Here is a 20,941-nt window from a genome sequence, read left to right on the forward strand (position 1 = left end):
CGTATATGATTTGTACAGATTTTTCAGAAGGTGAGAGTACTCAAATCAATAGCGTTTCCGAGTTAAAGTATTTATTTATCACTGTCATCGTACAGCCCTTTCATAATATCCACGAGTCAGTCGTCGCGCTTTTTTTTTCGTCGTTTATAATTTGTATTATAAAGCTATACACATTCAATTTAGTTTGATAATCTACTTACATACTTAAGATCGAAGTTTATGTTGTTGTAGGTAATAGGTACCTCTAGTAGGGGGTTAGTCGTTTACTTGATGAGAAATGCTTCACTGAAATTGATTCGACCGAGGTATGAAATTGGAGCAGTATCTCTCTTGGCCAAGCACGTGTTATAAATGCAAAAGACGTAATAAGATCTGTGTTAGTCTGTTAGCACTCGAATATACCTATATGACTAGTTTTCTGTGTCAACAGATTTTTTTTCTTAAAAATATAAAATATTTACAAGGATTTTCTAATTTTATCGAGATTTAATAATCTTGGTTTAATCACATCAATAATACCCAAGTATAGAGTAGGGCCGTGGCTTTATCCGATTACTACCAAATTACACTATTATTGAGCCAATATTACATCGCATTCTTGCCTATAAAACTAAAAGTAAAATGAACAAGCACGCTGCTATACTTTCTCTTGCGAATAATCATATTCGCTCACTTCTAGGCAAGGCTTTACAATAGATTGAGTATTTTGATGAAAGTAATAAGAGCGATGAGAGATCGAATGATTTGTCCGGAAGAAAAACCAAGAATCCATATAATATTAATGGATTTTATAACAGCTGTACAATGAAGAGATAGTCTTTTTTTTTTTGTTTTTACACATAATTGAATCCAATTCTTGTCGATTTGTACGCACACGAAATAAACTTTATGGTATACATTGTCATGTCGAAAAGCATGATGTACAATTTCGGCGTATTAATTTTCATCGTTTGTAACTCTAAGAGACATTATGAGAAACGTGATACGTGACGAGCTCTCGTAACTGTATTCCGGATAGGTAGATTACGACAGGTAAGTATCAAATCGTACGTAGCTTCGTATAAATATGAATCAATATCCAGCAAACCTCTAACTATCCTCTTAATTATACAATCACAAGTATTTTGGTCTTTTTACATTAGGTTTATACATTATTTCTCGCAATTTATCGCATACCTATAAATAACGATATAACAGGAGACCTGTATAACATAAAAGCTCTAGAATATAGAGGACCAACGAAATTGGACAACGGAAGTATTAATTGGATAGCCTAAATACGAAAGTAAATATGCTAAGCGGTTTCCTAATTTGCAGTCGTATTCAGCTTAGAGGTGGTAGCCACGGCACCCTCCCATCTTTACTTCCATTCCTCTCCTTCCCGTTTTACTTAAATATAAAAATACATAGCCAGTCTATACATAAAGCGTGCAAAGTGGCACAGTGAACTGAGTTATCAGACGTCCTAGATGGTTAACTACCGCTCTCGCTGATTGTCGGCGGTTCTGCATCATCGTGAAGTTTACTCGTTTTGTTACTTGACACAGGTATACCTGAGGTTTTTGGCAGCAGGTTAGTTGCATTATCACTATTGGATGTTGTGGCGTTGCACACGGAATTGTCAAAGTGTTGCAGACATGGAAATTCCGAACCAGGCAGCAATAAAGTAGTTTGGGTAGGAAGATTAGTTAATGATACCATTCCTGGTGTCACCATTTGCTTATTGAAGTATCTCCTCAATGCCTCCTCAATTAAATTGGCTATTTTATCACGATCGTTCTGCAACACAGTCGTAAACGTCTCGTTAAGTTCTCTCTCGCAATTCGGAATCGCTCGTTGGCGATAGATATGCGCGACATAACTTACCTCATTAATAAATCCAAAATGTACAAGTTCCTGTGCGAGAAGCATCGAGGTGTCCATTTGGCTCACGGGACACGTCAATTGTCTATTCATTTTGTCATCCATTCGCAACAATATTGTCATCTGCACAAAAATAATATACCAATTTATGATACAAATTGTTGATATATGATACCATAAGCTATCTCACTAAAATGTTCTATGTGCCACTCACTAGTAATTCACTACTATCTTCTCTAGGCTTAACATTACACATCATATTAACTACTCTTCGAGACTCCACGTCCACGGGCTCGGGTGTAACCGATTTAACCGATTCTGTCACTTCGGGCGATATCGCCCTCGGTCGGACAGGCGGAGGCAATTTCGCCATAAATGCAGTCAATGGATATATTCCATACCTGGCAACGTAAAATCACTCTGGTTACCAACTTATCCGATATAAGAAAATCCAGGCTCATGATCCAATCATGTATCTCTCATGACTGAGATACTCACTTTACGTCTTCAACAAATTTCTCTAATTTCTCCGTAACGGGAATATCACTTAAGCGAATTTGTTGCGGAGGTATCCCTTGATACTTTATTTCGGCGACTATGGTATCTGGTCCATATAGCCTTTGTAACACTTCGTCTGTGATTGTTTCCGAAATGTTAGCTGTAAAATAATCAATGTTATTTATAATCGCTAGTTATAATCATTATAACTATCTTTAAGCCACGTTCACAATATACCATACATCGTGTTGGATGATTAACAAATTTGTTTACTTGATAGATCTTGATAATATTATGTTATAGATTACACTAGATGATCAATGTTCATTAAATAAACATTTTATAATATTACCTTACTTTTTTAAACAATAATATACTTTTAATATTTAATTTATTTATAGCGTATAGATGACAAATTGCTTGCTTCTCAACTTACTAGCTGAGTTGACCAAGGCGTGTGCTGCGAGCAACTTGAGAGAATGTACTTCAAATAGAACGGGATGAAAAAGCAACTCTCTCGCACTCGGTCTACTAAGCGGGTCCACCTGAAGACATTTACGAATAAAATCTTTTTGTTGAACATCATCTAAAGATTCTATTGTCTTCCGGATGTTCTCTTCGGTAACAATTGTACCCGTATCACCGTTTCCCTGAATTTCCAGCGCGGCCATCTCCAAAGCGCACATTCCGAACGAATAAATGTCAATGGCAGGTGTGACGGAATCTTAAAGTAACAAATTGTTTGAATATAATTTAAATCCACGCCTTCGTACAAACAGTGCACTCACTTCCGTATTCTGGAGCCACAAAATGCATGTTCTTCATGTTCGTTCTACAAGTCTTGATGTGGTGATGAATTGCATCTGGGGCTACTGTAATTAGAAAGAGATTATTGCCATTTTCACAAGCTGTTCCATTCCAAGGAGAGCGTCAACATAAAAATGGCATATTAATATGAACGTATTCGACAATGTGTTAGACTTGGTTTTGTAGGGCAGCCACCAGACAGAATTATGTAGACGTAACATACGTAAACAAAATATACATTCTAATAGACAATCAATGTATTTTAGATACATAATCTACTACGCATTGTATATGTTTGCTGCCAGAGGATGAATGACTAAATTTTTAGAAAAATTGTGTTTCAGCTGGAAATGTATCCTAAAAGTAACTTGAGCCCTCGTACAATTAATAGTTTTCGCATGTACAAATGTAAAAGTGTCTCTGAAAAGAGAAGCATGTTTCTTGGAAGATACAGATGTACAAATAAAACATAAATTGTTATTTTATAAAAAAAAATAACCACACATTTTTCAATTGATTGCTCTGCTATAAAGAGCCACTTTTGTCGAGTCAGAATAAGTATGAATTTGGGAAGTAAAATCCCTTAATCGAAAATTACACAGGAAGAACAAAAAAGCAACGTATATATTAAAATACAATGGAAATGCGTGCGCTAGGTGATTGTGAGAATGGCAAAGAAACACGTGAGCACTTTGCCCTCCTTAGTTAAATACAATTAATAACCAGAACAAGATAATAGTGCAACATAGTGGCACTAACATAATAAAAAGAAAAAATTGTAATTATCCGTACATTTAATGGGCTACTTAATAAAATTAGTATAGGAGTTGTTTACCTCTCTACGCCTAATTTACTTAGCTGGCAACAGCTGATGACAATCTGCCAAATGATTTTTTTCTTGAAATTCATCACCTTTGACAATAACACCAATTGAAGACATCGACGTTGGTGGATTTATCCTCCATGGATGAAAGTACGATTTGTACTTCCTCTCTTCAAAGGCTTTTGCTGTGTTTTTTTCATTATCTAGATTAGCCTATTTGCTACAATTAAAAATGAGGACTCAAGTTACTCCTAATATGAAAAAGCAATTTAACACAATCTTTCTAATGGACTCATGTTACTAACATTGTATAGAATTATAGGGAAACGCGTGTGTGTTATAATAGAGTAATAATATGTTACAAGTAATTCTAAATACTATTTAAATTAAATATAATTCGGTGTAGAGAACCACATTCATTCATATGTAATCGCAATCAATTCGGTTCTTTTAACATACATGTATTCATACATTCATATATACATAGATGCTATTCGCGCTATAAAAAAATTTAACTATTTACAAATGATTAGTAAATATCACGTTTGATGTATATGTATCCCTGTTAAATATGCACTTGGCGGGAGACACCGCCGTGTCTCTTGATTATTATAATAATAATACTGGTTCAAAAATGTTCATTTTAGTCTAATGATGTACTGTCTTATAATTATTCATAACAAATAATTCTTTTGTAAAATATAATTGAGTATACGTATGAAATATTTATGTAAATAAATATTTCCACGATATTTGTGTGCCAAACCACTAGAGAAGCACCTATATTGACACACAATAGAGAATCATATTGTCATGTTGTTTATTCGATCAGGAACTGAGTCATATAATTATTATTTGTTTCAGCTGAGTAATGAGTAATAAGTAGCACATGATACAAATCTGAAAACCCCTACTTCATTCATACGTATTGTATGGATGCTAAAAAAAAAGATTTAACACTTAGAAGACATATGATAAATCACTAAATTGAGCAAAAAATATTAACACGAGTTATTTCTTACTTATGCCACTAAACAATATATGCCTTCTAAGACCTGTATCTTCTTTAACACTTTATGTAAACAAAAAAACACGAGTACTAATAAGAATATAATTGCTACTGTTTGTGTATTTCTCAAAATTACAACTAAATAAGCTTCTGACAACCCTGTGAATGAGAAGATGAAGATACCTCACACATATATGTATATAATCTCATCTTGTTACATATTAACTATCTTCGTCCTGAGAACAACGATTCTATCGTGTGATAATTTATATTTACCACATACAAATTCAGATATATATGTAAATTTAGGCATGCCGTTCAATTTTGTTTATATGTAAAATGATATCGCTGTATACATTATGTAGCAAGAGAAAGTTCTTTCAATTTTTTTTTCTTCTTACTTACCTGAACCAATTTTTACAAGTCCGTTGTGTTGGATAAATATTGTGTCACAGGTAAGATTCCCATGTATAATAGGAGGTGAACAGGAATGCAAATAACTGAAACATTTCAAACGCAACATATGTTAGTTGAGAATAAGATGATTAGTTTGAATAGTACATATTGTATATACTACCTAAGTGCAGAAAGTATTTGCGTACACCACCGTTTCCACGCTTGTAGAGGCAACTTTTTTACATTGCGTTTTGTTCGTTTTAGGAACTGTTTCAGGGACCCAGATGACATATATTCCGTTATAAATATAACCTGAGAAATAATATAAAAGAAACAAATTAATAAAAAATATGCAAATTGTATCGATTTAAAGGCAACAGAATTATGCGTGACTAGTTGATGTATAACTTACTCGGGGTTTGTCATTATGGGTGTCTGTCCAATACCTATGAAATTTAACAATGTTAGGGTGCTCCAATTGCGTGAGGTTCTCAAAAACAAGTTGTATCTTTTCTTCCTGGGCCTTGAAGTTTTTCCTTTCCGAAAATTGCACCTCATTCCACACGACTTCGACACCTTCCTCTGTATCCATTGCCAGATAGGCACAGTCAATTCCTGGAACATCTCTTTGTTCCACCTGTAAACAAGCACTAGTTTCTAATCCGTACATCTTTATAATTATCTTAATAAAAAAAAAAATAACTAAGAACTATATTAATTTATTAGAGAAACTTATAAATAATGTGGTGTAACATTGTGTGTGGTGCTGTTACGTATGTAGTCTCTGCATCCAATTATACCCGAATTTACATACGCCTATTATCCAAGTACTCGTTATTTCGGATATTTATGTGTTTGTTAAATACACGAATATATTGTAACGACACTTTGTAAATACATGCTATAAATTGTGACCGAGTAGGTTTATTCAATGCAATCTACGAGTCTATACATATATAGTATAATGGATTGTATTACTGTAATAGTCCATTTTAAGTGTACTTAAAGTAGTGTTAAAACGATTTCAACGCCTATTTACTATTACATGAATGTGACCCTGTCAGGAATTTGAGGAGGGGAAGATAATTCAGAAGAGGGTTTGGCACGCTGTAGACGTTAGCGATAATAATGTCGAACTTGTTCATAATAGTATAATGCATGTAAATTGTTATTGTCTCCATTCATTAGTATAATTCTGTGTAAGATATTCTAAAGTGTAAAATATTCTAGAGAAATAATGGCTCGACGTAGGTACAACAAAACATAGGAATCATTCTGCATCATCCAGTTTTGCAATGTACGTACTTCCATTTCAGGAATTTCGTTTTCAGTTCCTCTCGTTGATCCAAAGCTAGAACCTTCGGCTAACGTTGATTTGGAACCTACATATACCTGGAATAGGTACACACGTTTCATGATTAATAAAGAACCATATCAAGCAAATATATAGATTTATATTTCTATGCACAGATATATCTATTTCACAAGATCTACTTCATAAAAGATAAAATTTTCATCTATTTTCATAGAAAGTATTATTTTTAAGAAAATGACAAAAAAAACTAAAATCGTAATACTTACTTAAAAATCATAATACTCACTTTAAAAAATATATATACATCGATAACTCAAAAGGATTAATGATAAATTATAAATTTCAGTCATTGTTAAATACAAAAGCACACGTGGCAATAAACAATATTAGAAAAAAGCTTAATATTATTTGTAATAAAAAAAATGCGTCTTAGTTTTATGATAGTGCGATCGGTGAGAGAAATATTCTCAAAATATGACCAATAATCATATTGGAGTAAAAAATCCAAATAGAAAAAGGGAGTAAAAAAAAATATGATAAATTAATATTAGAATAGGCCATAAAACCGAGTATAAAACTAATATTTATTAACACATGCTCTATTTCTCTACAGAAAGGCAGGAACTACATGCGAAATAAGCATGATCAAAATAATTTCATTGATTTATACATTCGATAACAGAACGTCAGCAGTCTATTTTTAGGATAAAATATGAATGAGCCCTAATATTGGTTAGACATTTGTGCCAAGATTTCGGTACGGTAGATTAAGATACAGGTAAGACTAGTTATACTGAATAATGAGAGAAGCACAATAGTCCAAAGGAGAGGCACATTTCATGCAGAGAAAAATCTCTAAAAAGCTTTTTATAACAGCACCATCTGGATACATACAACCACCTGTATAAATGCAAATGTGAAATGAGTTACGTTAATAGATATTTATTACAACGCAATTGAAATAAAGGCATTTTAGACAAATTTGCATTCACAAATATCGTCGAATATCGCTGTTTAAGAGACATTTGTAAATTAAAATACAGTGAAACGTGAATAAGATACGAGTGGAGGGAGAGGGAAGTCTTTACTTTGATACTTCTAAATATATTTACAAGTCATAGTATAATTATAGTCTAGTCGCATTATGTTAGAATATGTTTTGCATGTTGTGAAGATAATGATCTTTAAGATGTATTAAGATGCAAGAGCAAGAACACATAACATCTTGGATATTACTACGTTGGATATTAATATTCTAAATTATCATAATTTGGCCGCAGAAACCTACGAACACAGGAAATTGCACCGATAGCACTCACAGCTAAACAGATAGTTAAAATCAATTAGTTAGGTAGTTAGGATCTATACGACAAATCAACCTTATGAATCACGTTTTGACATTGATAGGCCTATTCTTTTCAGCTAAACTTCTTGCACAGTTCATACTTCCTCTCTTTCTTTTCACATTGGAGAGAAAGAAAGAAAGAAAGAAAAGACGAACAACTCTGCAACAAGTTCAGGTGCAAGTAAAAAGAATAGGCCTATTGTTTTGATAATAATTAAAATCCATGGCAGGTGAGGCTCTTCTAATGAACCACTACCATTACCATGATAAATGGAAACCAAAAGTGAAAATGGAAAAAAAAGTAAAACATTCCGAAATTTTTTCTCGATCCTCGCTACGTGGTGAAAGCACAAGCTTCAAGCGGTAAACGGTCATGCGAAAGTGCTTTACCTCAGCGGAGGAACAAATAAAGATAAAAGGAGTAAACAGGACGGAGCACAGTTAGAAGAGTTTGAAGAAACGTTATACCTCTTCCCGGCGCTTAAGCCACCGCCCGCACGGGCTCTCCTCCAGGATCTCGCTCTCATCCTCCGAGTCTTCACCACTTTCCCGCGGTGACTTGTGCTCTGGGTCCGTGCTGGAGCGGCTCCCGGGCATCACACACGCTTGCGATTAGTTAGAGAGGCAGCAGCGAACAGCAGGTCAAACTCATCGGTGACGAGATCTCCAGTGCGGTGCTCTCTTCTAGTTTCGCATCGGGCGACACGCCACGGCAACGACCGGCGACGTACTGACTCCTGGATTAGGCGGATGCACGCGGAGAACAGCGGCAGCCGCGGCGTCGTCGATGTCGGTTACAGCGGCATCAGCGGCATCAGCGACGGCGACGGTGACGATGACGACGTTAGCGATGACGGCGATGACGACGACAACGATGACGACGGCGACGGAGATGGCGACGTCGGCGACAGTGGCAATAACAACAACAATAACAATAATAATAATAACAAAGTCACGTTACTCGTGCGTAACAATGCGTAGGTAGGTAGGTAGATACTACGTGTCCGCTGGCTCGCACTGCACTCACAAGTGACACATGCAGGTGCACACGCAGCGCGCCCGCTCGTCTCCAACTGGCTGAGACCCGGAGCGGCGATATTTCTGATCTTACGCGACGGACGCGCGCTACACGACGCTACACGGCTTCGCTCAGGGACGCGCCGCGGTGATGAGCATCGCGCTAGCCGCCCGCGTATCGCACTGTCAAAATAAAACCTCCCTATTGCGAGCGAAACTGCCTCGATGTGACACACACTCTGGCACTCATTTTCGTTATGTCTTCGGTCACGTTCGCCCACCCGAATGGTCCAAGTTAGGCGATACACCTCTCGGCCACGACCGCCGCGCCGCCTGTCGGCCAGCCCGCCGCGACAACGCCCCCTCGGCGAGCTTGCGCGCGCACGCGCGCGATTGAATATGGCGCCGCCATCGGACTAATCGCGTAAATTCTGGTGGAAAAATGACTCAAAATTTTTTAAATTTTGGGTCTGTTTTCTATTGCTAAACCGGCTGCACTAGTTCAAAGTTTATCTTTTTAAATCCACATTGAAAGGGAAAATAAAAAAAGCCGGCTAAAATAATTTTCAAAAAGTCACTCAGAAGGGTATAACCTTCTATGTCAAGGTCAAGGTCATCGGAGAGTGGCTCTGGATAATTACCAAATTGATAAATTGACGTGAAGTTGGTAGCATAAAATTTCAGGATCGCCATCGAGTCGCCACAATCGAATAGAACACGACGCGACTGTTGTTCCTTTGGTTCGTGCCGATGTTCGAACAAGATATTGATGTTTAAATGGTTTTTAATTGCTTCTTTTATGCATTTTTCAATTTTCCTCGATTTTCTCTTTTTTGTCCCGACATAATCTTAATGCAATATAAAGTGCAATAAGATATATATATTAAGAGCAGATTTGGCGTCCATTATTAAATACTTCCTTTATAATACTTTCTTATGAAATAAAAACTGAAATAAAAACAGAAAAGGAAGAACTCCAAAAAGATAAAATATTTATAAGTATTCAAATATTAACAAATTATAATACAATACGTTGCATTATTCAGAAGATCGCGTCATTTAAGGCCATTTACGATAATCGATATCTAATATCACTATTCCCATTACTCATAATGCTCTTTTTACAAATATTGATTAATGGTATCGATTCCGTTGAAGATAAGCCAATAAAAAAGCGGAAGATTTACTCGAAACGATAAAGGCTTTTACGATTACTTTTCAGATTCCATAAAGAGTTTATTAATAAACAATAATACTTATGGAGAATCGTCGATTTTTTGAATCTTGACGACATTGGCTATCGATACCTCAGAATCTCGTATCGATACTATCGCGCACATATTCCCATATTATTAATGCATATTTTTATTTCTTTATTGAATAATTGGGAATGACTTCTCCTCACTTCTCCTTGCCCTATCCTTATCAAAGATTATTATTAATGATATTTCCATAAAAAACTGGGAACTCGTATCTCGCTGATGACTCAAATTCTCGCGTTCGTCATATACTTAATATGATTTTGCTGACGTGGTTATGTTTATTCCCTCACATTCCCAGCATTCCCTGGATTTCGCGTGATGCCAAATAATGCCAATGCGTTTGGAGAAGAGCGTCCGTCGGACTTACAGTTTGCCGCTTCGCGCCCGTGACACACCGTGTAACGAGAAATAGACACGCGTTGGATAAATTACGAGAGGCATGTCGGTGATATTCCAAATATCCAAAAATAGCAGATATCGCAGTTCCACGCGTCGCGCACGTGCGACTCTTTAGGAGAACAACAACGAAGGCTCCTCTATCGTCCGTATATTTTTATTAATTTAAACTTTGCTGTACACTATATATATATATATATATATATATATATATATATGGTATTTATTTAGAATAGCTACTGCACCTCAAATATCGATGAAATTAGGCTTAATCGATTCGTTTTTGCATAAAACGAAAGAATCTGGCAGAAAAATGCGGCGGTCTGCCCTGCGAAGCGAGATATTTAGCGTTAAAGTTGACGACTCTCAGGTTATGAAACCTGTCATACCGACGAGATGTAGCGACTGTGGTAGCGACATGAACATGCCCCGCGGCCACATGCGCATGCTCTGTCAGCTCTGTGGCCACATGCGCATGCTCCGTGTCCGCACGCGCATGCAAAAGTGCGCGAATTTGAAACGTATGCATACTTATAATGCATAAATATAAATATGTACTTTTTATATACGAACTTTTCTCTGCTTTAACAAATTATTTGTTAAATAATTTGTTTAAAGCAGAGATTAGTTGGTATATGGAAAGTACATATTTATATTTACAATGAATAGTTGGTATATAAATATGTACTTTTCATATACCAACTATTCTCTGCTTTAACAAACTATTTGTTAAATAATTTGTTAAAACAGAGAATAGTTGGGGTATGAAAAGTACATATTTATATGTACAATGAATAGTTGGTATATAAATATGTACTTTTCGTATACCAACTATTCTCTGCTTTAACAAATTATTTCTGTTTCGTTAACTTCGACGCATAATATCTGTAGCAGAAATAATTTGTAAAGCAGAGAATAGTTGGTATACGAAAAGTACATATTTATATACCAACTATTCATTGTAAATATAAATATGTACTTTCCATATACCAACTATTCTCTGCTTTAACAAATTATTTAACAAATAATTTGTTAAAGCAGAGAATAGTTCGTATATAAAAAGTACATATTTATATTTATGCATTATAAGTATGCATACGTTTCAAATTCGCGCACTTTTGCATGCGCGTGCGGACACGGAGCATGCGCATGTGGCCGCGGGGCATGTTTCTGTCGCTACCACAATCGCTACATCTCGTCGGTATGACAGGTTTCATAACCTGAGAGTCGTCAACTTTAACGCTAAATATCTCGCTTCGCAGGGCAGACCGCCGCATTTTTCTGCCAGATTCTTTCGTTTTATGCAAAAACGAATCGATTAAGCCTAATTTCATCGATATTTGAGGTGCAGTAGCTATTCTAAATAAATACCATATATATATATATATATATATATATATATACACTTATCTTTTTTTTTTACAAAGCTACAGCTTGTACAACAAGAATGTCACTCGTGGAAACATTACCTTTGCTAGATGGGGCGAAAGTAATTGTTATAGACGAAGGTTATATTCCTTTATTAAGTATTCCTTTATTAACCCTCCGTCTATATACATGGATCTACGGTGTCCAAGCCAAAATATCTGCTCGTAATTGTAAAACTTGCAAGCCTGCCAGGAATAAACGTTGTATTAAATAAATATTGTTTATCAAAATAACTATGAAATCGTCAACTACAATGTAGGCAGATGTTTCATGAATTTTTTTAGATTTTTCTTAAAATACTTTAAGATAGGGAAAAATAGCGTCGAACGTGACAGACCCACGTATACACTCTGAGAGCGCAAAAAAACCATACATAGACGGAAAGTTAAGTACAATCTAAATTAATCTACATTTTTTGTAAATCCTAATTTCTTTGCATTTCTTTGCATAGGTCTAGATGTAACGCATGCGACAGCGTTGATAGCCGGATGGGTGAACGTGTGGAAGGAAAAGAATTCTGACTACAATATCGATTTGTTGTCATTTTCCGATCCAAAGGCTTGGTACGACGACGAACCAAAACCGCTCACATCACCGAATGTAAACTTGCACGATTACTATAATGTTTATCCGAATGAAAACATTGAGAGTAAAGACTTGAAAAATCTCGATTATATACTCGAAACTGTCAAGTTGAAGCCTCAAAATACGGTCGTTGTCAATTGTTTGAGTTCTTTGGTTCTGTATGTGGGTTTGGGAAAAGCTCTGCAGTTTGTGGAGAAGTTAAGTAGGCAAGTGTCGCAATTGATATGTATTTATCGGAGGGATTTCATGCAGATCAAAGTTCCCGCAATCGAGACTTTCGGCACTACTTATGTCAAACTGGAAAGGTTTACCGGAGTCAATCCTACAAACAATTTAATTTATAATGCAAAGCTCACCCATAGAAAGTCGGGTGGTTCCATGATATGTCAAACAGAAATAATAAGGCAGGATATTGAATCTTATCAGATCAATGCTGAAAAAGTTGTGGTACCAAGCATCCGCAAGACGGAACCAGAACCAGTAAAGATTGAAGCGTCGTTTAGAATAGAAATGAGCGCTCAGGAGATGGATCAAAGGGACAAGACACCTTTACCCTACACTTTGAATGCAACAAATACATCCAGGATATTTTATCAACCGGAAGATGTAGATGATATAGATGAAGAGGATCCTGATGATGATCTGTGCATATAAGTTTATAAAAATAAAAGAATTTGTATGCAAAAACTATAATATAACATATATTTTATATAAAACAAAAACTTGTTAAGCGCATATTTTTTATATTTCATTGGGAGACAAATTTTTCCGAATCTTGAGGGTAAATTCTTAGAGAGAAATACAAAAATATATATTACATAGATTGGAAAGAGACAGAAAGTTGAATCTTTTTTTTGAGTTATATCAATTATATCATTAATAAAAAAGCGATACAAACTTTTAAATATATTTCGAATCTTGCAGGGATATTTTTCTAAAATTCGATATTAAATTGTCGGAATCGATTACTTTGCAACTGCAGTGTATGAAATATTATTTCTTATGAATATTACTCGAATCCTAGAAAATAAATGATTAATGAATTTGAAGTACGGATTTTGAAGTACATATTGAACTTGATCCTTAGTTATAATGCATTGTATTAGTGTATTAGTGTTATCAATTTATGATTCATACTACGTTTACGCGAGCGTTACTTCTGTAGTAACTTACGATAATTCCTTCGTGTAAACGGGATTTTGCTTCGCGTAAACGGGATTTTGTAGTAACTTACGATAATATACTCCGCGTAAACGAGTGATATATCGTAAGTTACTACAGCAGTAACGCTCGTGTAAACGTAGTATCAGATATCTTACTTCTCTAGTGATTTAGAAAGCGTTAATCACTTCCGGAGTGACTCAAACCTGCTTAAATCGAAAACGATATTGGAGTTTCTACTGTAACATTTTTAATTTTCGAATTTTTGGACAATCACAACTTTTGATGTACATGCTCCTCTGAGAAAAGGGTAAAAATTTTATTGCACTTCTGATATAATTGTCGTGTATTTATTACTCACACACATCAACTTACACAGCACTTATAACACATTTATTTTAATAAATAAAACGATAAACATTCACAATATACAGAATAAAATCATATGAATAGAAATTTACAATAAATTTTTAACTTTTTCGAGACGTTTCATTACTCCGTAATCCTTAATAGCCTGTTCAATATAATTAACATTTCCAAGACAATTTAAATATATTTTCCATATTAATCTTCTTCGACTTCTTTGTTGTTCAATCATCATTCCCTGACACTTATATCACATTCTTAATTAAATGTATCGTAATAAATAATCAAGATCTTTATATAAAAATAGCTTCTTTTAGTATTAGAACAATTCAATTGTTAAACTATGTGCTGAGAGTGCAATATGCTATATACTAAACACAGCCTTTACTCATTTTATAGTCACAGTAAACTAGTTAAATTGTACCTAATACTGTTGCTGTTCTCCAATAATAATAATAATAGGAATATGTCTACACTATGCAACGTAAATTACATCGCATTTTATTACTGTAAATGTTCAAAAAGATGTCATTTTCATCGATAAATGATATTTTTCCACGAGAAGTGGAGAAATATTATTTATAAAATCCGAGGAATATTTTCTATAAACTGCACCACTTAAACATAACTAATATAAAACTATACAAAATTGTTCAACTAATTTGTTACGTATTTACTTTTATAAGTTATTTTGAACGTATATATAATCAAACCTTTGTATTCATTGCGCATCTACTCTCGATCAATTCAGCCTCTATAAATTTAACTTCTTTTTCCTCTTGTGTTACTTTATACTTACTGTTTGATGTACAAATGAAATGAAAGAGACTAGTGAAATTATGAACGCTTTGTAAACAAAAATTAGGCAATTTGTTCCATCAAGGAAATCCGAAAAGAAGAAAAAGAAATTATGGATACACATGACTAATATGATTGTGTACATTTCCATTTTGTGCATATCACTAAAATATGTGAAAATTGAAAAGACTAGGAATGAAGAGATTGCTCAGACTAAATAAATAAGAAACATCGAGGTTTGACTATATGCTGTCAATTATCATTATAATAAAATTAATTTTGTTCCTCATTCGAATATCTATTGTCTGAAATGTAATACAAATGGAACTATCTTGTCTTGTCGGAAAAATTTTACCAAATGTTCGGAATTTGCATAAAATTATGCATTAAACGTGTAAAGGAGATTTTGGTCGTAGAAGTGGTGTGTACCATCGACATGTTGCAGAACTCTGCTCTCTAACAAGCAGCGACCATATTGCACGGCATCCTCTCGGTTATTGACAATGCCAACTTCGAGCAACCAGTTGACCAAATCTGTTCCTGAAAAAACTCCTCTGTACACCCTCAATAATCGCCTGCGGCACATGGATATGCGTGCTCGACACGCGTCTAAGTGACATCGACTAAATTGTTCTCGAATCTCTTTTACTTCTGAACTGAGAGCTTCCTCACAAGGAAGTTCCAATTCTCTTCCTATCAAAAAATTACAAAATATTATTAAATATATATGTATAAAATCAATCAATAATATAAAATGTGTATTATATCATAAAGGTACTGTACCACATTGCCATTTTCTGCATATTTTCCGCAGCCAACATCCTAATTTACCCAAACTAGGATCTAATCCAAAAATAGCAAACGCTATTAATGATTGTCCGAAATTCAAAGTCACATCTAAGAAGGCAAGCTCGGCATAAATGCCAGTTAGCTGTTCCATTATTAATGTTCCCACGGATATCGATAAGCCCTGTAATATGTATATCAAAATTAATTTTACGATCTTAATATTCAAGTAAAGAAAATAATAATTTACGTACAATAAACATGGAGCATAACAGCAAAATAAGAAGAACCAAATGTCGCAAAATCTGAGGATCGTTATTTGTTCCATTTTCCTCCTCACAGTTACTTCCATCTTCACCAGCTCTGCATGCTCCATTTGGACAACCATTTTGAAATTCACAGCCAAACCTACAAGCGTTTATATCAACAGTAATTTACAAATTCTTCATTTCTTCACATTTACATACTCTTATTTTAAATGGACTTACCTGGGTGTTGCATCAATTAATGGAGAAACTAAGTCTTCCACATCTACTACGATTCTTTCATTACTTTCGATTGTAGACTGTACTGCATTGTTCCTCAGATGTTCATATGACATCGCATTGTGCCTTCTTTCATATCTCTGTTGTAAGACCAAACAACCTAGTGTCACTGTGGACAGGATAATTATTACAAAATTTTTATCTAAGATTCTAAATACGTACTTCACAATGACACAACGTAATAATAGTAATTTGAAAAATAAAAATTGCTTGTACTGAAAATAATTATTAACACTTCTCGTAACATACCTATAAAGCAGAATATTAATACGAATGAAGATACAGCAGCTTGAGTCCTGCCTAATTGAAAATTCGGATTTTTAAAATCAAAATCAGACGGATTTAATCTGACAGTGATGCATGTTAATGTCACCATTAGAAGTGGCACCCTGTAAATTAATACACACATTATTATATAATAGACATCAAATATAGTGAGGTATAGAATTTAAAGTAAGCTAATATTCGTACCCCCATCCAAGAGGATAAAACCATTTAATCAGATTTTCAACGAAAGATAATGAGCGCGAACTCAGAAATAGTAATGTTGCTGCAATTGCGGCTGTCCATATTCTGCTGGCATATACACCAGTAGTTATTAGAATAAACTGAATATACCTGTAATTAATAAGAATGATGAAGAAATTTTATTTGATAAAAGTCACCGAATAACCATTTAAAGTTTTAGGATTACCATAATATTGTCTGATTGTTATTTGAATCAAGTTTTGACCACATTATCACACCTATTGCTATTGCGGACTGAAAATAAAAAATATTTTGTACAAAACTAAATACGTAGAAATGTATACTTGCAACAAACTGAATATGTAAAACATACCTGTGCAATCACGAGGCAGAGAGTGCATCGGTGAGTGACTTGGTTGTATCTTTTACGTCCAAATCCAAGGAAACATATCAACAACCATATACAAGCTGTTGCTGACACAACGCTTATATCGAAGGAAAAAATGTTAAGCTGCCGCGCATAACTAACTGGTGTCATTCCAGCGGAAACTGCATTGATTACTTTAGCCGATACAAACATAAGCGGTGCAGAGAGAAACGTACAAGCTACCATAGCTGATGCAATTAAGTCGATATCGAGATTGTATCGTAAAGTGAAAATAAATAGAGCCGGTGCCGTCGGGATTGTACCATACAGAAAGCCGTAGGTACTCAAATCTCTCGTCTCTGTTACATTATCGCCGGCGTTCAAAAGAATTATAGACTCTCTTATGACTAGAGGCAAGACTAGCAGCTTCACCGAGATCAGTATACCCGGGATAACCAGCGCTGTACCTTTTAATTTGTGTATCTTCCCTACCATCATTAAGCCGAGGAGGAACAATGCGCTAGCAGAAAAAGCATTGCCGAGCACCTCGAGTATCGCGGCGAGCAAATGTGGTACATTGTGTTTGAAGATAAGATTTCCTATAATGCCCAAAACCGTCATGAAAAGCACGGGATTTAGCACGACGCCCTTCACAATGGAATAAACCATGTCTCTACAACTTGTGTGCTCCTCCACACGTCGTTTATTTATCTCCAGTAATATAAAACCAATTGGATTTAAAATTGCCAGTGATATAGGAGCCATCAAATACAGATAAGCGGCGTACTCCGGATGCGTTTTTCCATAGAGAGCGTAAACTGAAATAGCGATATTCAATGTGAGGCATATTAGATAATACGTAACATTGTGGAATCGCGCACAAACGTGCTTTTATTCTTACTCATCGGATATCCAATAGCGAAGTCATTGCTCTGAGTGGTAAATATTGCAAAGAGCGCAGAGCGTCCAGGATTTGATGGCTTCTTGATTACCAACGAAACCGCAAGCACAGCGATGAAAACGCAGCTCTTGGCGAGCAATACGGCGAGGAGAAATTTCCAATTAACCAGCGTAAAGTCGAGTTTCGCCAGGGACATAAAAATTAAAGACGGCAAAGCAAAAGTGCCGACAAAAGTATTCATGCCATTCGCCTCTGTCTTCGTTATCACACCGAATCTTCCTGCTACATATCTATAAAATGTAAAATCATAAAGTAATGCGTCATAAGATATAAAATCTTTATTCAAATTTATATGAGGGAGCCTAAAAATAACGTTGTGCAGATTTGAGTGCATATTCAAACTCTTAATAAAGTTTTTCAGGCTATCCTGGACAGAAGCGTATCCTTACCCGCATAGTATAATACCGAAGCATTGTATCAGCGCAAGATACAAGTTATCAGTTGGCTCACTCTCCGTCTCTGCATATTGATTTGTGCTTAACGACAAAGATGTCGATACGGTATTTCCTTCACTAATCTAAATTGGGAAGAAAGTACATACAAGATATATAACTTATGTTTTACGTAACATTAACTTGAAGATAACAGTGATTTATATATCTGTAATTTATATACCATTTTTTTCTGCTATAATGTGAAAAGTATTATCATCTCTTTAATATATCGTTAACGGTATAAAACTGATCCCTTTGCACAATGAACTCGTATGGCATTTTGTCCTCATGTCTCCATTAATATCAGGAAAGGATACGTGTGTCTCAAAATTATAAAACCACCTGCAAACACAAATGTTTCTCAGCTCCTTGTGTAATTGCAAAATCCTTTCACGTTCAATTCCGACTTGCATTCTATCAGATTTCTCGGTAACGTTCAGAGAACAAGAAAGATCAATGAATCGTGAAGTGATATATGTACTTTTCGATATGCACAGAAAAACACACACGCGAAGAGTATGCATCTTATGTAAGGCCGGTACAGAAAATGCTTCGTCGGCGGAGAAGAGGCGAGATTAAATTATCAGCATTTTCTTCTCCCCCGACAGTCGATCGCCGGTCCAAGTTCTCGCCAATATTCGAACATATGTTCAAAATCATGAATCGACACTCGTCGCACCAATTATATTACCTAAAATATCACTGCATACGAAAAAATCGGTTAGTCGGAATGCATGTTTCCGCCCTGCGGAATGCGGCAAACGAAAAATATCGCGCAAGTTATCTGGATTTTTGCGCCGTGAGATGAATAGATTCCCATTAAACCGCTACGCAAGAGCAAAGTCCGGCGTAGCGTAGGCCATTCACCACCATTCACGACGAGCGCGAAGTCACGCACGCGACGCAAGACCAGGTAATTCCGCGCAGTCGCGAAAATTAAGGGGATGCTAAAGCCGTCCAAATTACCGACAATTCATTTCAAAGCTCTCATTTTGAAACGGCTTTACAGATCGCAAAATCCTTTTACAGGAGTAAAGTAGAGGTACTAATGAAGGGTGGGATTGTCAAATAATTAGTAATAATTGAAAAAAATTTTAAAATGCTGTCACCTCAAAACCTTATTTTCTGATATAAACAGTTGTATACGTAATATGTACGAAATTAAACTTTCCCACCCTTCAGAAGACGTGCACAAACAATAACGTACCTTTAAAATTGAGATTGAAAGCCTGGAATAAAAATGAGAGCTTTGAAACGATCGTGTATATTTTTCACAAAAATATTCACGCAGAGCAGCAATTATGTCACAGCAGTAGTTCACGGATCTTGCGAGAGATGGCGAGATGGCGCATGCAGCTGTGGGCAGTTTCGGGGTTGGCTACATTGTCTGGTTTCTACACAGCAATCGAACCCAGGACAGATATATGATACAGATATCTCGTTAGGCATTTTTACATTTTTTTCAATTATTACTAATTATTTTACAATCCCACCCTTCATTAGTACCTAAACTTTACTCCTGTAAAAGGATTTTGCGATCTATGAAGCCGTTTCAAAGAACGAGCTTTGAAAGATATATGGTACAGATATCGCGTTAGGCATTTTTACATTTTTTTCAATTATTACTAATTATTTTACAATCCCACCCTTCATTATACCTAAACTTTACTCCTGTAAAAGGATTTTGCGATCTATGAAGCCGTTTCAAAGAACGAGCTTTGAAAGATATGGGGCCCGATTTTCTATCTACAAACGTATGCGTAAACTCTGCTCTAACAGAAAAGCTGCAAGCTTATTGGCTAAAAACTGTGCGACAGAGAGCAAATCAATTTGCAGCCTTTCTGTTAAAGCAGTGTTTGCGCATATGTTTCTCGTTAGAGAATCGGGCCCATGTGGTACAGATATCTCGTTAGGCAATTTTACATTTTTTTTAATTATTACTAATTATTTTACAATCCCACCCTTCATTAGTACCTAAACTTTACTCCTGTAAAAGGATTTTGCGATCTATGAAGCCGTTTCAAAGAACGAGCTTTGACAGATATGTCGTACAGATGCCTCGTTAGACAAGGACAGATATCTCTCGTATTATTATTTCTTTCTCTATGTATGTAATTTGCATGCACTCATTTATTCCTCTCTCTCTCTCTCTCTCTCTCTCTCTCTCTCTCTCTCTCTCTCTCTCTCTCTCTCTCTCTCTCTCTCTCTCTCTCCCTCCCTCTCCCTCTTTCCCTCTCTCATTGCTGTCCCTCTCTCTCTTAGTACACTGGGTAGCGTATACACTTAGTATGGTAAAATCAGGATTTTTTGG

At 35.6% G+C, this 20,941-nt stretch overlaps 3 protein-coding genes across 9 annotated transcripts; 1 reads left to right on the forward strand and 2 right to left on the reverse strand.

Annotated features, from left to right (window-relative positions):
* Positions 1-54: 54 nt before the first annotated feature.
* Positions 55-9,411, reverse strand: Madm (MLF1-adaptor molecule). Of its 2 annotated transcripts, XM_077399162.1 has the most exons (11): positions 8,525-9,409; positions 6,702-6,788; positions 5,809-6,033; positions 5,578-5,708; positions 5,406-5,500; positions 3,150-3,233; positions 2,798-3,085; positions 2,362-2,521; positions 2,078-2,264; positions 1,867-1,986; positions 55-1,779 (listed from the first exon to the last, which is right to left on the reverse strand). In XM_077399162.1, the coding sequence occupies exons 1-11, from the start codon at positions 8,651-8,653 to the stop codon at positions 1,474-1,476; spliced, it is 1,812 nt and encodes a 603-aa protein (XP_077255288.1). In that variant the 5' UTR covers positions 8,654-9,409; the 3' UTR covers positions 55-1,473. The 2 variants fall into 2 exon arrangements, with proteins under 2 accessions (XP_077255288.1, XP_077255289.1); XM_077399163.1 differs by lacking the exon at positions 6,702-6,788 and having other exon boundaries at positions 8,525-9,411.
* A 1,226-nt stretch (positions 9,412-10,637) lies between these two features.
* On the forward strand, positions 10,638-13,793 carry Elp5 (Elongator complex protein 5). Of its 4 annotated transcripts, none has more exons than XM_077399173.1 (3): positions 10,638-10,876; positions 12,159-12,239; positions 12,611-13,793. In XM_077399173.1, the coding sequence occupies exons 2-3, from the start codon at positions 12,179-12,181 to the stop codon at positions 13,396-13,398; spliced, it is 849 nt and encodes a 282-aa protein (XP_077255299.1). In that variant the 5' UTR covers positions 10,638-10,876; positions 12,159-12,178; the 3' UTR covers positions 13,399-13,793. The 4 variants fall into 4 exon arrangements, with proteins under 4 accessions (XP_077255299.1, XP_077255298.1, XP_077255297.1 ...); XM_077399172.1 differs by having other exon boundaries at positions 12,165-12,239; XM_077399171.1 differs by lacking the exon at positions 10,638-10,876 and adding an exon at positions 11,904-12,076.
* Positions 13,794-14,239: 446 nt separating this feature from the next.
* On the reverse strand, positions 14,240-19,817 carry Anchor (integral membrane protein GPR155 homolog anchor). Of its 3 annotated transcripts, none has more exons than XM_077399159.1 (12): positions 19,322-19,817; positions 18,812-18,972; positions 18,586-18,713; positions 18,137-18,426; positions 17,242-18,053; positions 17,095-17,162; positions 16,872-17,018; positions 16,650-16,789; positions 16,344-16,509; positions 16,110-16,263; positions 15,853-16,039; positions 14,240-15,762 (listed from the first exon to the last, which is right to left on the reverse strand). In XM_077399159.1, exons 2-12 carry the CDS (start codon positions 18,812-18,814, stop codon positions 15,449-15,451), a joined length of 2,409 nt encoding a protein of 802 aa, XP_077255285.1. In that variant the 5' UTR covers positions 18,815-18,972; positions 19,322-19,817; the 3' UTR covers positions 14,240-15,448. The 3 variants fall into 3 exon arrangements, with proteins under 3 accessions (XP_077255285.1, XP_077255286.1, XP_077255287.1); XM_077399160.1 differs by lacking the exon at positions 19,322-19,817 and adding an exon at positions 19,140-19,307; XM_077399161.1 differs by lacking the exon at positions 19,322-19,817 and adding an exon at positions 19,112-19,307.
* Between the last annotated feature and the right edge of the window lie 1,124 nt (positions 19,818-20,941).

Source organism: Temnothorax americanus, unplaced genomic scaffold (genome assembly GCF_048541705.1).
Source record: "Temnothorax americanus isolate GAGA-0224 unplaced genomic scaffold, ASM4854170v1 Scaffold123, whole genome shotgun sequence".
Taxonomy (NCBI): domain Eukaryota; kingdom Metazoa; phylum Arthropoda; class Insecta; order Hymenoptera; family Formicidae; genus Temnothorax; species Temnothorax americanus.

Coding starts and splice junctions, on each gene's coding strand:
- Madm (XM_077399162.1), bottom strand. CDS start 8,653: ATGCCCGGGAGCCGCTCCAGCACGGACCCAGAGCACAAGTCACCGCGG. Junction 3,086..3,149: donor TGTGGCTCCAGAATACGGAA/GTGAGTGCACTG, acceptor TGTTACTTTAAG/ATTCCGTCACACCTGCCATT. Junction 2,265..2,361: donor AAATTTGTTGAAGACGTAAA/GTGAGTATCTCA, acceptor TTACGTTGCCAG/GTATGGAATATATCCATTGA.
- Elp5 (XM_077399173.1), top strand. CDS start 12,179: ATGTCACTCGTGGAAACATTACCTTTGCTAGATGGGGCGAAAGTAATT. Junction 12,240..12,610: donor AGTAATTGTTATAGACGAAG/GTTATATTCCTT, acceptor TTCTTTGCATAG/GTCTAGATGTAACGCATGCG.
- Anchor (XM_077399159.1), bottom strand. Junction 17,163..17,241: donor TCTGCCTCGTGATTGCACAG/GTATGTTTTACA, acceptor TTTTATTTTCAG/TCCGCAATAGCAATAGGTGT. Junction 17,019..17,094: donor AACAATCAGACAATATTATG/GTAATCCTAAAA, acceptor TATTAATTACAG/GTATATTCAGTTTATTCTAA.